This window comes from Cyprinodon tularosa, unplaced genomic scaffold (genome assembly GCF_016077235.1).
Source record: "Cyprinodon tularosa strain WSP-4 unplaced genomic scaffold, ASM1607723v1 ctg373, whole genome shotgun sequence".
In the NCBI taxonomy this organism is placed as follows: domain Eukaryota; kingdom Metazoa; phylum Chordata; class Actinopteri; order Cyprinodontiformes; family Cyprinodontidae; genus Cyprinodon; species Cyprinodon tularosa.
In genome coordinates, this window is record NW_024039089.1 from 646,088 (window position 1) to 658,962 (window position 12,875).

Below are 12,875 nucleotides of genomic sequence, written 5' to 3' on the forward strand. Positions count from 1 at the left end.
GTCAAAAGAGGCCACCTCGTTTCCCCCTGTACACTACACCACGCACAATCAGGCTGAAAATTGGCCCGATAGAAAAATTCATGCACGGCTGGAGAATCAGCCCAAAAAAGGGGCCAACAATCGTACAGTGTATGCCCGGCTTATTATGCCCGGCTTAATTGGTCAACGCCAGGTGCGACAGTGGTGTTGGATGTAGGAGTTTGCCCTGAAATCGAAGGATTGACGGTTCAAGCCCCGACTCCTACTTTCAGTGTCGTTGTGTCCTTGAGTAATGCTGCGTTCACACCGGGGGCAGCAAAAGCAGCAAAATCGCGTCTGCTGCTTCATTTTTGCTGCTTGTACCAGTAAGTTCTGACGCGCGGCTGAAGCAGCTTTGCTGCTCTGCCTGCGCGGTCCAAAAGTGGCTCTGACGCGCGTTGGGCGGAGCTTCACTATCCTTTCTCTGCCTTGCAGCTATATTTGCTGTGATCAGTGGGAATAAAGTAGTTTTAATATGTTTTTAAGTGAGAAAATACACCTGAAAACTTCATCAGTGCAGTCAGTTCATCCAGATTACAATCCTGCCTCCCAATATTATTTCCGTCGGAGCCGCTCAGACCCCCACATACCGGCGGTGCACCGACAGAAGGAATCCATTCATCAGCAGCCTCTGGCGGGTCGCCTCCTCGCGGTTTACCGCGGCGGCTGGTAGGTGTTTTTCATCTAAATAATCCGATCTGCAGGCACCACAATAATAAAAGCGAACATATTCTGCCGGCAGATGTATATATTTTAAGTTAATTATGCGTTAATAAACTGTTTAAGAGGAGTAATCAGAGCGGTCTGTGTCATCAGCGCTGTGTCTCTCTCCCAGCCAGCTCCCAGATCAGCTTCTCTGATTGGTTGACGCGCCGCGTCGAGCAGCAAAAATAAAATTTTTCCATCTCGAGCAGCAACGCGTTTGCGTCGCGTCACGCGCGTCAGATGCCAAAACGCGCCCGACGCGCTGCTTCAGCTGCTCAGACGCGCTGCGCTTGCTGCTCGAAACGCGCCGCGGGACCTTTTGCTGCGCCTTGACGCGCGTCAACCATTGACTTTGCATGTAAACTCGCTGCTTCTGTCGCGCCAGCTGCCCCCGGTGTGAACGCAGCATAAGACACTTCACCTGCATTGTCTACTGATGGTGGTCAGATGGTGGCGCCAGTGTACGGCAGCCCCGCTTCTGTCAGTGAGCCCCAGGGCAGCTGTGGCTACGATGTAGCTTGCTACCATCAGTGTGTGCGTGAATGGGTGAATGAATGTAGTGTAAAGCACTTTGGTCAAGTCTCCTGACTTGAATAAAGGCGCTATATAAGTACAGGTCATTTACCAAATGCCAAAATAAGTTATACAGCCAAGTAGCAGTGTCTTTGCCGAATGGCTGGAGATAAATCTTGTGCTCATAGACCTCACGGGGGGGACTCCATTCATAAGGGATACGCAAGTGATCAAAAACTGTAACTTGCCTATAAATGATTAAAAGACTTTTATCAGCACTTTATTTACACAATTCCAACTATATAGAAACAACCATCAGTTAAAAATCACTACCTAATGTAAATACGTGTCAGCTAAAAATCAATAAATGAGGAACTCGTTCTATTGAAAATCTCCATCATCTGACACATTACATAAAATTTTGTTAAAACCCCACAAATGAATAAAATCCTCCATGTTCTGTGTGGCTGTGTGAAAGTGAAACTCCATTTCATTAAAACTTAAAGAAATTGAAGCTTTCTTATCATCCAGGCATTTTATGAGATGGAGAAGGAAGAGCTAACAGGACTTATAGGAGGATACATGTGGTATTTATTTAAAGGAGGATTATAGCCGCTCCTTTATCTGGGAAATATTAGTGTTTCGTTTCCACCAATGGGATGCTCCGTCCGTCTGAAGTCAAAGAGAAAGTGGACAGTGTGCAGGAAGGCTTTCAATCTGTTAAAGATCCAGGAAAACAACATACAGTAGAGGAGTCATTATGAGAAGAACTAATCCAAAGTGACCCTGAGCTGATGATATGGAGCCCCTCCAAGGCTGTAGGACCTGAGCACCTTGCAGACGAAGGCCTTTCTGTGAGGCCATCTGTGCGACACAAGCTTTTCTGAAACTGGGTCAGATGACAGGACAGCGATCCCAAGAGCAGCAGGAAATCTACTCCAATAATGCCTGAAAAAAGAAACAATTTTCACTACCGCTGTGACCTGAGTCGAAGTCCAGACTGTAACTTGGTTGAAAGCAGGAGAAAAAACCGACACGCTACCAACAATACAAACATTATTAAAGGAAAACGGCGGCTAAGCTTCTCCTCCTCAGCTTTCTACGCTTTATTCTAAACATAATGAGTCTGTTTAACTGATGCCTTTTATGAGATTTTCATAAAAGGCTGATGTTTTGGTTACTCATCATGGAAGATTAAAATCTCCTCATTAAAGAGATGAAATTCATTTTTATTGCACACATCCTTGATTAGATACCATTTAAGATGAGTTTCTGGTTCTAAACTAATTTACCAATAATTTGCAAAAGTCATACTAATATGGGTAAGGCAATCTTCTAGTGTATTTTAATGTGTTTTATATAATAAACCAACACATAATGGTTTCATTTGAACAGTGGAAGATGGAGAAGGTAGAGTTATCAAGGTTATTCACAGGTAAAAAAATATGAAATACATGGAACACGGTAGTTTACAGCAGAGCTCAGTGCTTCAGAGGTTCTGTTAAGTCTTAACAACAAAGGCCCACAGCAAACGGCACAAAACTGGGTTATAAAACAGATTTCTAAGCTTTGAACATCACAGGGAGCACTGCTCCATTTAATATCCAAAGGTAGAGTAACTTAAACATTAGCACCCATGATGCAGTACGGTGGTGGCAGCAGCATACTGTGGGGAGTCTTTACTTCAGCTGGTCTGAGTTGTTGGGAAGAAGAGTGGAACTTAACAAAAACTTGAATCACAGTGAAAGTTCACCTTTCAGCAAAACCAAGAGTCTAAATCAGAAATACTTTGGAGCAAAGCCTGGTTTATAACCGACACATTCGGTCATCCATCTTCACATTTTTTAGAGATTATGACTTTTCACACACAAATATTTAAGAGCAGAAGGAAGACTAACAGAAACATGAATATAATGTTAGATATAACAGATGCAGCTGGAGCAGCAAAATCGCGTCTGCTGCTTCCTTTTTGCTGCTTGTACCAGTTTAGTTCTAAAGCGGCTGAAGCAGCTTTGCTGCTCTAGCTGCGCGGTGCAAAAGTGGATCTGACGCGCGTTGGTTGGAGCTACTCTATCCTTTCTTTGCCTTGCAGCTATATTTGCTGTGATCAGTGGGAATAAAGTAATTTTAATTTGTTTTTAAGTGATAAAATCCACCTGAAAACTTAATCAGTGCAGTCAGTTCATCCAGATTACCATCCTGCCTTTCAATATTATTTCTGTCGGAGCCGCTCAGACCCACACATAACTAGGAATCCCATTCAACAGCAGCCTATGGCCCGGTCGCCTCCTCGCGGTTCACAGCGGCGGCTGGAAGGTGGTTTTCATGTACATAATCCAGACTGCAGGCACCAGAATAATAAAAGTGAACATATTCTATCGGCAGATTTCATGCTTTGTCGGCAGGTTTCAGCATTTTAAGTTAGTTTAGGCGTTAATAAACTGTTTCAGAGGAGCGATCACAGCGCTCTGTATCATCAGCGATGTGTCTCTCTTCCTGCCAGCTCCCAGATCAGCTTCTCTGATTGGTTGACGCGGCGCGTCGAGCAGCAAAAGTTCAATTCTTCCATCTCGAGCAGCAGCGCATCGGGAGCGTATAAGCATCAGACGTGCTGCGTCTGCTGCTCAAAACGCGCTGCGGGGCTTTTTGCTGCGCCTTGACGAGCGTCAACCACTGACTTTGCATGTAAACTCTCTGCTTCTGCTGCGCCTGCTGCGTCCGGTGTGAACGCAGCATTAGAGTCTGAAGTTTCTCTCTTCATTCTAAAGAAATAATAGATTTAAATCAGCTTCAGTTTTTAATTTTTAATAAGTGTCAATTCTGTGGTGTTTGAAATGTTCAGAAAGTGATTGATTTAAAAGAGGATGGCAACATTTTAATTTGTTCCGTTTTTATTTTAAGTGATTCAGGGGTCATCATTAAGGCTGAGGGCCACTTCAAGGTACTGAGTCATAAGCCCAATTTACACTACCCTTTTGAAACCATGCCAAGATCGGTTTGAGCACGGTAACCAAGGTAACTAGAGTGTAAATGGAACGCAGAACTGAACTGGACCGCAGTAGACCCAACCGAACCCAACCAAACCGTGCTAACATGGTACTAGTTCATCAGTCAGCCTCCCTAAACATGAAATTTCTGACATTCATAAAAATACTAGCTTCCCTAGCGTGTCACAGGATTTCCAGTGATGATTCTTAGCAGTGTGATGAACCTCAACATCTGTCATCATTTCCTGCATCTGTAAGCCCTTATTTGTCATGGTTTTAAGGTGTTTGGCCCACATGCAAACAAAGTTGGAGAACAAGGAGCAGTTAAAGATGTTTATTTAGGCTATACACAGATATGAATAGCTCAGTACGTGAGCTGCAGGCGAGGTTTGGGACGTCAGAGTTAGGAGCACTGTGGGAGGAAAGAAGACACTGATTACCACTAGAAGAGTAAGGGAGATCTGCGCTGACGCCGCTTCGCTTACCCCCAGGAACGGATAACCTATCCGGGGAGGGTGAGTGGAGGAAGGGAATCTGCAACTCACTGCTTTCCGATGGGAGGAGATGACTGAGCGACAGGCGAGCTAGCGGATGGAACATAGTCGGGAGCCCGAGCAGGGCCACAGCGGACATAGGTTCAAGGAGCAGCTGAAGGAACCAGAGTGAATCCAGGAAGGGGGTCTCTTGCCCGGCTCGGTAAAACCAAGGGGGCACGAGGGGAACACCAGAGCAGAAACTGAGTAGCTGGGATTCAGGAACCAGTCCTCAGCGCACGGGGACACAACGGGTAAGAAATCCAAAGCACGACAAACTGAGTTAGAAGTTTGTTAGTTAGAACTAGAAAGCCGAAACGTTTAACTCACAGGAACGAAGAACTATAGACTGGACAGTGGCCTAGGTGTACCACAATGGTCTAACACTCCTGTGTCCTTCAGCTGACTGAAAACTCCTTTTAAGCTCCAGCCAGAGCAGCCCCAACGAGCCCCAGGTGCAGAGCCACGCTCAACTGTCAACAACAGCCACCTGTGGAAGAGAATCAGCAGAACACAGAATCCTGACATGATTAGAATATTGTTTGTCGTATCCACTTCCCAAAAGCCGACTCTGTCAAGTAAATTTACCAAAGGCGAATTCTTCAACTGACTCTCTGCAAACAAGTGTTACAATAACAAAACATAACAGCCTGAATTTTACGGGCGCCGCCATGTTGGTTTGCTTGCTTCCTGTTAGAGAGCAGTCGTACCGTAGATTGTCACTATCAGGCAAGGAACCGTGCTAGCGTGGAGGGTAAACGGTCGTAAACAATCAAGCTCACACAGATCGGTTTTCAAGGGGTAGTGTAAATGGGGCTATAGGAAGGGCTACCAATAATGACCCATTAACTGCAAGAGTCAGAGTTCACCTAAACTTTGTTTTATAAACATATTTTTATTGTTTCTTTTCATTTCTAACTTAATTGTAGACATTGTCATTTTGAAGTGCTCTGTAAATGATTAAAAAGAAGAGCAACAGAGCAAAATGGAATTTCAAACTTAGCCCAATGATTAGTTGTTCTATTTTCAGAAGAATCCGAAGGCCCCCCATGTGGTCCTTGAGGGCCGCTTGGTGCCAGCCACATTGGTGACCCCTGAATTAGAAAAACCCTTAAAAATCATTGAACAATCAGCCACTATTTCAAAAGATTGAGATGAGATTGTTAATGAGAAAAAAATACGAGATAGCGGCCTAGTGGTTAGGGCATGGAGCTTGGAATCCCGAGGTTCTGAGTTCGAGCCCCAATCCCACAGACTGCCACTCTGGGTCCCTGAGCAAAGAGCCTTGACCCTACATTGCTCCCCGGGCGCCACACAATGGCAGCCCACTGCTCCCCAAAGGGATGTATTAAATGCAGAGGTAATTTCGTTGCTCTGTACTTTTTAGCCTCGTGAGACCATCCTGATCTCGTGAGCTTCAAGGTTTCATTCGCAGATTAGTCTGGAGACTTTCCGTTAAAAAAAATTTGGAGCCGTTCACCAAACGAACGTCCAATCAGCGTTGGCTTTGAGGCGGGTTGAGGTGTGACGCACAAGGAGAGCGACAGTTCAGTCTAAAGAACATGGCGGCTTCAGCCGATGAAACTAGCGTTAGCGTGGCTATGGAGCAAGTTTTATCGGAATTACAGAGTATTTCTTCACTGAAAGAAGAGCAAAACACTGCTCTGGAGGCTTTTCTCAGAGGAAAAGATGTTTTTGCTCTTTTCCCGACTGGTCGGCAAGAGTAGCCTGGCTTGTGGTTGTGTTTTCGTCATCGCTCTGTTTGTACGTCATATGCTTCGTTGATCTGATTGGGTTATTTGGTCCGTCTATCACCAACGTAGGCCAATCAGCTAACCAGTATTTTCGCCCCAAAATTACTTCAACGGAAGGTTTCCAGATGGATATGCGGAGCAAATCCATCTGGCGGAGTCAGGTTATGTACTTGTGGCAGTGTAATGACAATAAAAAGCTGGATAAAAACAATAAACAATCACCTTGCACCTTCACAGGTGTGGCATAAAGAGATTGTGTTCGCCCTCTAACAGTGAGGGCACGGTGGACTCTATCTGATCTGTTTCCTGTTTCCAGGGTCCAACCAGAGTCCACATCCAGCTGATCATGGAGCGGCTCCTTCGCAGAGTTAATCGGACAGTCATCAGCATGGACAGATCCTCCCCGCTCATTGTAAGGGACCCCCCCACACACACACTCCCCATCTGCAGCGCAACAAATAACACCCCAACAGCCGAATCAGAGCGACGTGCCCTTTTCTTATGCTAATGCCGTCTTTTCAGGAAGGGATTTTCTGTGAAATCTGCTGAGTAATAGCTGTCGCTTTTTTTGGCAGGGCCACTATCTTGCCTGCATGACGGCCATCCTGAAGCAAATGGATGACATGCATTACACCCACTACATCAGCACCTTCAAAACCAGACAGGATATCATTGTAAGTGTCTCAGTTCCTCCACTGTTGGCTACATCGTGTCCCGAAGCATCCCATCAATAACGGGCAATAAACCACCCTGGCCACTTACTGCTCCTTAAGGGAATATTGATTACAGACATTTCATGGACTTGATTAAACTGACAGGATCAGGATGTTCTTGGACCTCTATTAAACTAAAGGAAGTGGGGGGTGTAACTGACGTGCAGGAGCTAATTTACCTAGTGTTTGTTTGGTTTTTCATCTCTCCACTCTTACTCAGTGTATTTCTTTTAAGAGACAGAACTGATGCATTTGCAGTAAAGGTTTTATTTCCCCCCTCTCTGTTTTTTAGGACTTCCTGATGGAGACATTCATTATGTTTAAGGACCTCATGGGAAATGTCTTCCCTGCTGACTGGATGGTGATGAACCTGGTGCAGATGCAGGTCTTCCTCAGGGCCATCAACCAGTACTCAGACGTCCTCAACAAGCTGTTCCTGGACCAGGCGCACTTTGAACTGCAGGTTTGTGCTTTTTGTGTATTTCTCTTTGGATGCTGCTTTAGTATTTTTAATTTAAAAGCCGTTTTGTTTTTTTTTGTTTTTATTGCAGCTGTGGAATAATTACTTCCATCTGACCGTGGCGTTCCTCACCCACAAGACACTCCAGCTGGAATCCTTCTCCCAGGAAAAACGAAACAAGATCCTCAACAAGTAAGATCTCTTATGCTAAATCTATGGTGCCGCCCACATCCTTGGCATCCTTAGTAAAGATGGAATAAATTGATATTTTTTTCTTTTATAATCCTCCACTGTGAATTTTAGATAAATCAAACCTTTGATTTTAATGGATTGTTTTTTTGTAGGGGAGGAAATATGTAAAGAAATGTTTTTTTTTTTTAATGTACTTTAAAGGCATACTAGGCAACATTTTTCAGTTAATTAATGTGTTCCATAACGTTTTGGATGATTAAATTAGTCATTTCAGGTCGAACAAAGGTTTTCTCGGCCGCCCTGGTGGTCTGTAGGGGAAATACCGTACTTGCAATTGCAGCAGCCCTCGGCCCGCACCCACAGGCTCAGAAGTCTTGCACATCGCGAGAGTCGGTCTTGCTTTACGGCGAGAGCTGCTACCCGCCCCCAGTGAAAGGCATGCTGGTTGCTAGCGCAGTGGCGATATTTGTGCATTTATCGTGGCGGAACCAGCGAGAATTTTCAAACTCGAAAATTGGAATAAAATAGTCACTTACCGCAGTAGACATGGTGATTCGTTGCATTCGTCTGTCTGCTAAGCTCAAAACAACCGCGCCTGGCTTGACGGAGAAACCAGGAGAACAGCTGAGCATATTTACAACAGTGCACTTTTACTTTCGCCCTCTGGGGGGAGCCTCGCTGGAAAATCAACACCGGTTGCATAGTATACCTTTAAATGATATTTATTTATTTCATTAAAGGAGAAATGGGGGGATTGAGGGTATGATTACATTGCTAATGTTGTCTTTATTCTGGGAATTTATTACAACCTGAATTTTAAGAAATTAAATGGGAGAAATAATGTAAATGAAAAAGTGGCGCCTCTAACCTCTCATATAGAATAAATATAACTGAATTGGTTTTAACTACAAGGTGTAGCCACGAGTTTTAAATCCTCCCAGCCGGTGAGTGGCACACTGTTTTTCTCTCTCTCTCTGGCAAACACTGCGTGATATTTTCAATCATTTCTTGCAGCTACGGCTCAAACTGTACGACGAAACCGCAGAGTTTAAAAGTTCACAGCCCATGATAAATGTATGACGGCCGACTGAATTTCAAACGTGTTTGATTTTCTTTCAACCTTACGATTCCTGTTCGGGAGTTGGTCGTGAGCGGCTGTTCGCCCCATGTTAACCCCTGTACACGATGCACGACGAATGACGAGGCTGAAAGTCAGCCTCATCGAAAAATTCTCAAACGACTGGAGAATCGGCACAAAAGGGCAAAAAATCGTACAGTCTATGCCCGGCTTTAGGGGCTTTGCTGCTATAATTGTAGACTTTAGATCCTGCTAACAACTTTTTTCTGTAATGTTGGAGTCTTTGGTGACGAGGTGAAAGCACCGATCTGTTTGATTTTACCGTCTTCAGCGAGCAGCGAGTGCTGCTGTTAGCCCCTCCCTCCAACAACACGCTGACAGCAGCAAACTGCCTTCAGTCAGAGAGAAAAGTGACTCTCAAGCAAGATCTTCCACTATTCCAACCTTGACAAAAAAGAGAGAAATAGATATAATATTTATCTTTTAATATTTTTGTTCCTTTAAAACTTAAACTACAATAGATCCTCCCTGTATTTCTGTGTTCCTTTAAGTTAAAATTGATAAAGTAAGATTAATTTATGTAGTTTTGGTTTAAGGTATTATCTTAATGATTACTTATTATTATTTTATAGAGTTTGTTTTTGTCTTGCCAATATTAATATTCTCTTTCTGTCTGAATCAAGCATGACCAAATACGCAAATAAATGATGTTATCTAGTGACTGGTAGGATAGCCAATAGCGTCTTTCCTTTCAGTCATTCTAAAATCGTCCATTTATCTCAACATCTGTGTCACTTTGCTTCCTTAAGTTTTTCTTTTCTTTATTGTTGTTTTTTTTTTTTTTACCTCGAATGGGAGAAATGTTAAACCAACAAGAAGTCATTTATCAGCTCTAGGATCTACACTGGAAAAAAAAATGAAATCTAGATACCGTAAGTCATTTTTTCCTAAAATAAGTGCATTTGCTCTTGGATTGAGGAGGTAAAAGATATATTTTGCCAATGGAACAAGACAATTTGCATTTAAAATAAGAAAACACAATTGCATTGTCTTATTTTAAGTGCATTTTATCTAAATAACTTCTTTTAAGTAAAAATACTCATTCCACTGGCAAAGCATTTCATTTACCCACTCAAATTAAGAGTAAATAATCATATAATCAATACCCGTATATTCCTTTAGTTTATCCCTTTAGTTTTGTACGAAAAATACACTTTCAACTACCTCAACAGGTGTGTATCTCTTTAGTAAAAAAAAAAAAAAAAAAAAAAAAAACAATTTAAAGCGTATAGCGACCTTAAATTTGTTTTTTTTTTGTACATGACTACACTGGAAAAACGATCTCGAAATAAGTAAAAATGTCCAAAATTAAGTGTATTTACCCTTATATTGAGCAGGTAAATAATTAGATAATATGCACTTGAAATAAGATAATGCAATTGTGTTTTCATATTTTAAAGTTTCTCACTAACCTCCTCAATTCAAGAAGAGTGCACTTATTTGAGGAAAAAATGACTCATGCCGATCTCACAGAACACTGGCTTTATCATGTTTTCTGGTGCAAAAGTATTTTATATTAAAGTCGGCCCAATAACCGAGTCAGAAATTAAACATTTTCACTGCAAAAACGATTAAAATTTCCTAAATTAAATGTATTCACCCTTAATGTGAGAAGGTAAATGAGATAGTTTGCCAATGGAATGAGTAATTTTAGTCTTAAGGTAAGATAATTAGATAATATGCACTTTAAATAAGACAATGCAATTGTGTTTTCTTGTTTTAAGTGTAAATTGTCTTGTTCCATTGGCAGAATGTCTCTTTTACCTCCTCAATACAAGAACAAATGCACTTATTTTAAGAGAAATAATGACTTATCTAGATTTAGATTTTTTGCAGTGTTGGATCCGTTAAAATAGAATAAATAAAATCATCTATCCAGTTCATCTGGGGATATAAAGTTGTGCATCCACAGTTGTACATTAAGCTATCAGCTTAAAGTTAATTAGAGGGTGTAAAAAGTTTTAGTTAAGTAGGAATTGTAGCTTCCTTTCAACTCAGACACTCTTCAGAGCTGATAATGCTCCAAAACTGAAGGCAGAATCCATGCAATTGTTTACCAGCTGCTTTGCTCTGTGGGACGTTACGCTACTACTGTACAAATGTATAATTTTTAGCCCTTTTATGTATATTTATCAATAAATAAGACTGGAATTGAACCTAAAGGAAAGACGTTTAATAAACTGCTTGATTTGGTTTTGTTTCAGATATGGAGACATGAGGAAGACCATGGGATTCAGAATCAGGGACATGTGGTACAACATCGGTGAGCATCGCTGCAGTCGTAGTCTTTCTGCGACTGTTTATCTGCCGGCTGCCTGCGACGCGAGGGGAATAACAAGACAATATTTTTTTATTGTCCAGTTTCAAAGCGGGCTGTTGTTGGGCGCTTTCCGGGGCTCGTTATTAGATTCCTCCTCTGTTTGTCGAGACGTGAAGAGGCAGCATATTGCCTTCTCAAGTCACGCTGTAATATTTTCTGTGTGATAACATTTGCCGTCCCTCAGGCCCCCACAAAATGAAGTTTATCCCCTCCATGGTCGGCCCCATCCTGGAGGTCACGCTGGTGCCAGAGCCGGAGCTCAGGAAGGACACCATTCCCATCTTCTTCGATATGATGCAGTGCGAGCACAACTTCAGCAAGACGCGCACTTTTGAAACGGTAAAACACGGCCTCAGGAGAGCAGCTCTGTGAAATACAACCAGCTGTTTAATGAAGGTGTTTGTCTTCCTTTGATTCCACTTTTTATCTTTACAGTTTGAGAACGAGCTCATAACCAAACTGGATCAAGAAGTAGAAGGAGGTCGAGGAGATGAGCAGTACAAAGTCCTTCTGGAGAAAATGTAAGGCGGAGGGAAAAGAAGTTATTGTTTCTTAAGACTCTGCGTCATGCAACACACTGGAAAAAATTGAAATCTAGATAAGTCATTTTTTTCTTAAAGTAAGTGCATTTGTTGTTGGATTGAGGAGGTAAAAAATACATTTTGCTAATGGAACAAGACAATTTACATTTAAAATAAGACAACGCAATTGCATTGTCTTATTTCAAGTGCATGTTATCTAATTGTCTTATTTTAAAAATACTAATTCCATTGGCAAACTATCTCATTTACCTTCTCAAAGATTAAGAATAAATACATTTAATTTAAGAAAGCTGTTTCTAGATCGTTTTTCCAGTGAACTAAACTACGGAAGAGGATTAGGGCCACTGGAAAAAAAAAAAAAAGTTAACTGATTATATTTCAGTTTAATATGGGGAAAAAAGTCAGAATTCTAACTTTTTTCTCAGAATTCTGACTTTAATCTCAAAATTCTAAATTTAATCTCAAAATTCTGACTTTAATCTCAGAATTCTGACTTTAATCTCAGAATTCTGAATTTAATCTCAGAATTCTGACTTTAATCTCAGAATTCTGACTTTAATCTCAGAATTCTGACTTTAATCTCAAAATTCTGACTTTAATCTCAAAATTCTGACTTTGATCTCAGAATTCTGACATTAATCTCAGAATTCTGACTTTTTTTCTCAAAATTCTGACTTTAATCTCAGAATTCTGACTTTAATCTCAAAATTCTGACTTTAATCTCAGAATTCTGACATTAATCTCAGAATTCAGACTTTTTTTCTCAGAATTCTGACTTTAATCTCAGAATTCTGACTTTTTTTATCAGAATTCTGACTTTAATCTCAAAATTCTGACTTTAATCTCATAATTCTGACATTAATCTCAGAATTCTGACTTTTTTTCTCAGAATTCTGACTTTAATCTCAGAATTCTGACTTTTTTTCTCAGAATTCTGACTTTAATCTCAGAATTCTGACTTTAATCTCAGAATTCTGACTTTAAAATCCTTCAATTTTCT

At 41.5% G+C, this 12,875-nt stretch overlaps 1 protein-coding gene across 1 annotated transcript in view; it reads left to right on the forward strand.

Moving 5' to 3' along the window:
* Positions 1-11,878, forward strand: part of LOC119790886 (dedicator of cytokinesis protein 5-like) — a 106,208-nt gene extending 94,330 nt beyond the window's left edge. Inside the window, exons 27-33 of the mRNA XM_038296627.1 lie at positions 6,827-6,922; positions 7,086-7,184; positions 7,516-7,686; positions 7,775-7,875; positions 11,218-11,276; positions 11,518-11,672; positions 11,769-11,878. Coding sequence (XP_038152555.1) covers positions 6,827-6,922; positions 7,086-7,184; positions 7,516-7,686; positions 7,775-7,875; positions 11,218-11,276; positions 11,518-11,672; positions 11,769-11,858 — 771 coding nt within the window. The 3' untranslated portion in view covers positions 11,859-11,878. The remainder of the gene's footprint in view (positions 1-6,826; positions 6,923-7,085; positions 7,185-7,515; positions 7,687-7,774; positions 7,876-11,217; positions 11,277-11,517; positions 11,673-11,768) is intronic.
* Positions 11,879-12,875: the final 997 nt, after the last annotated feature.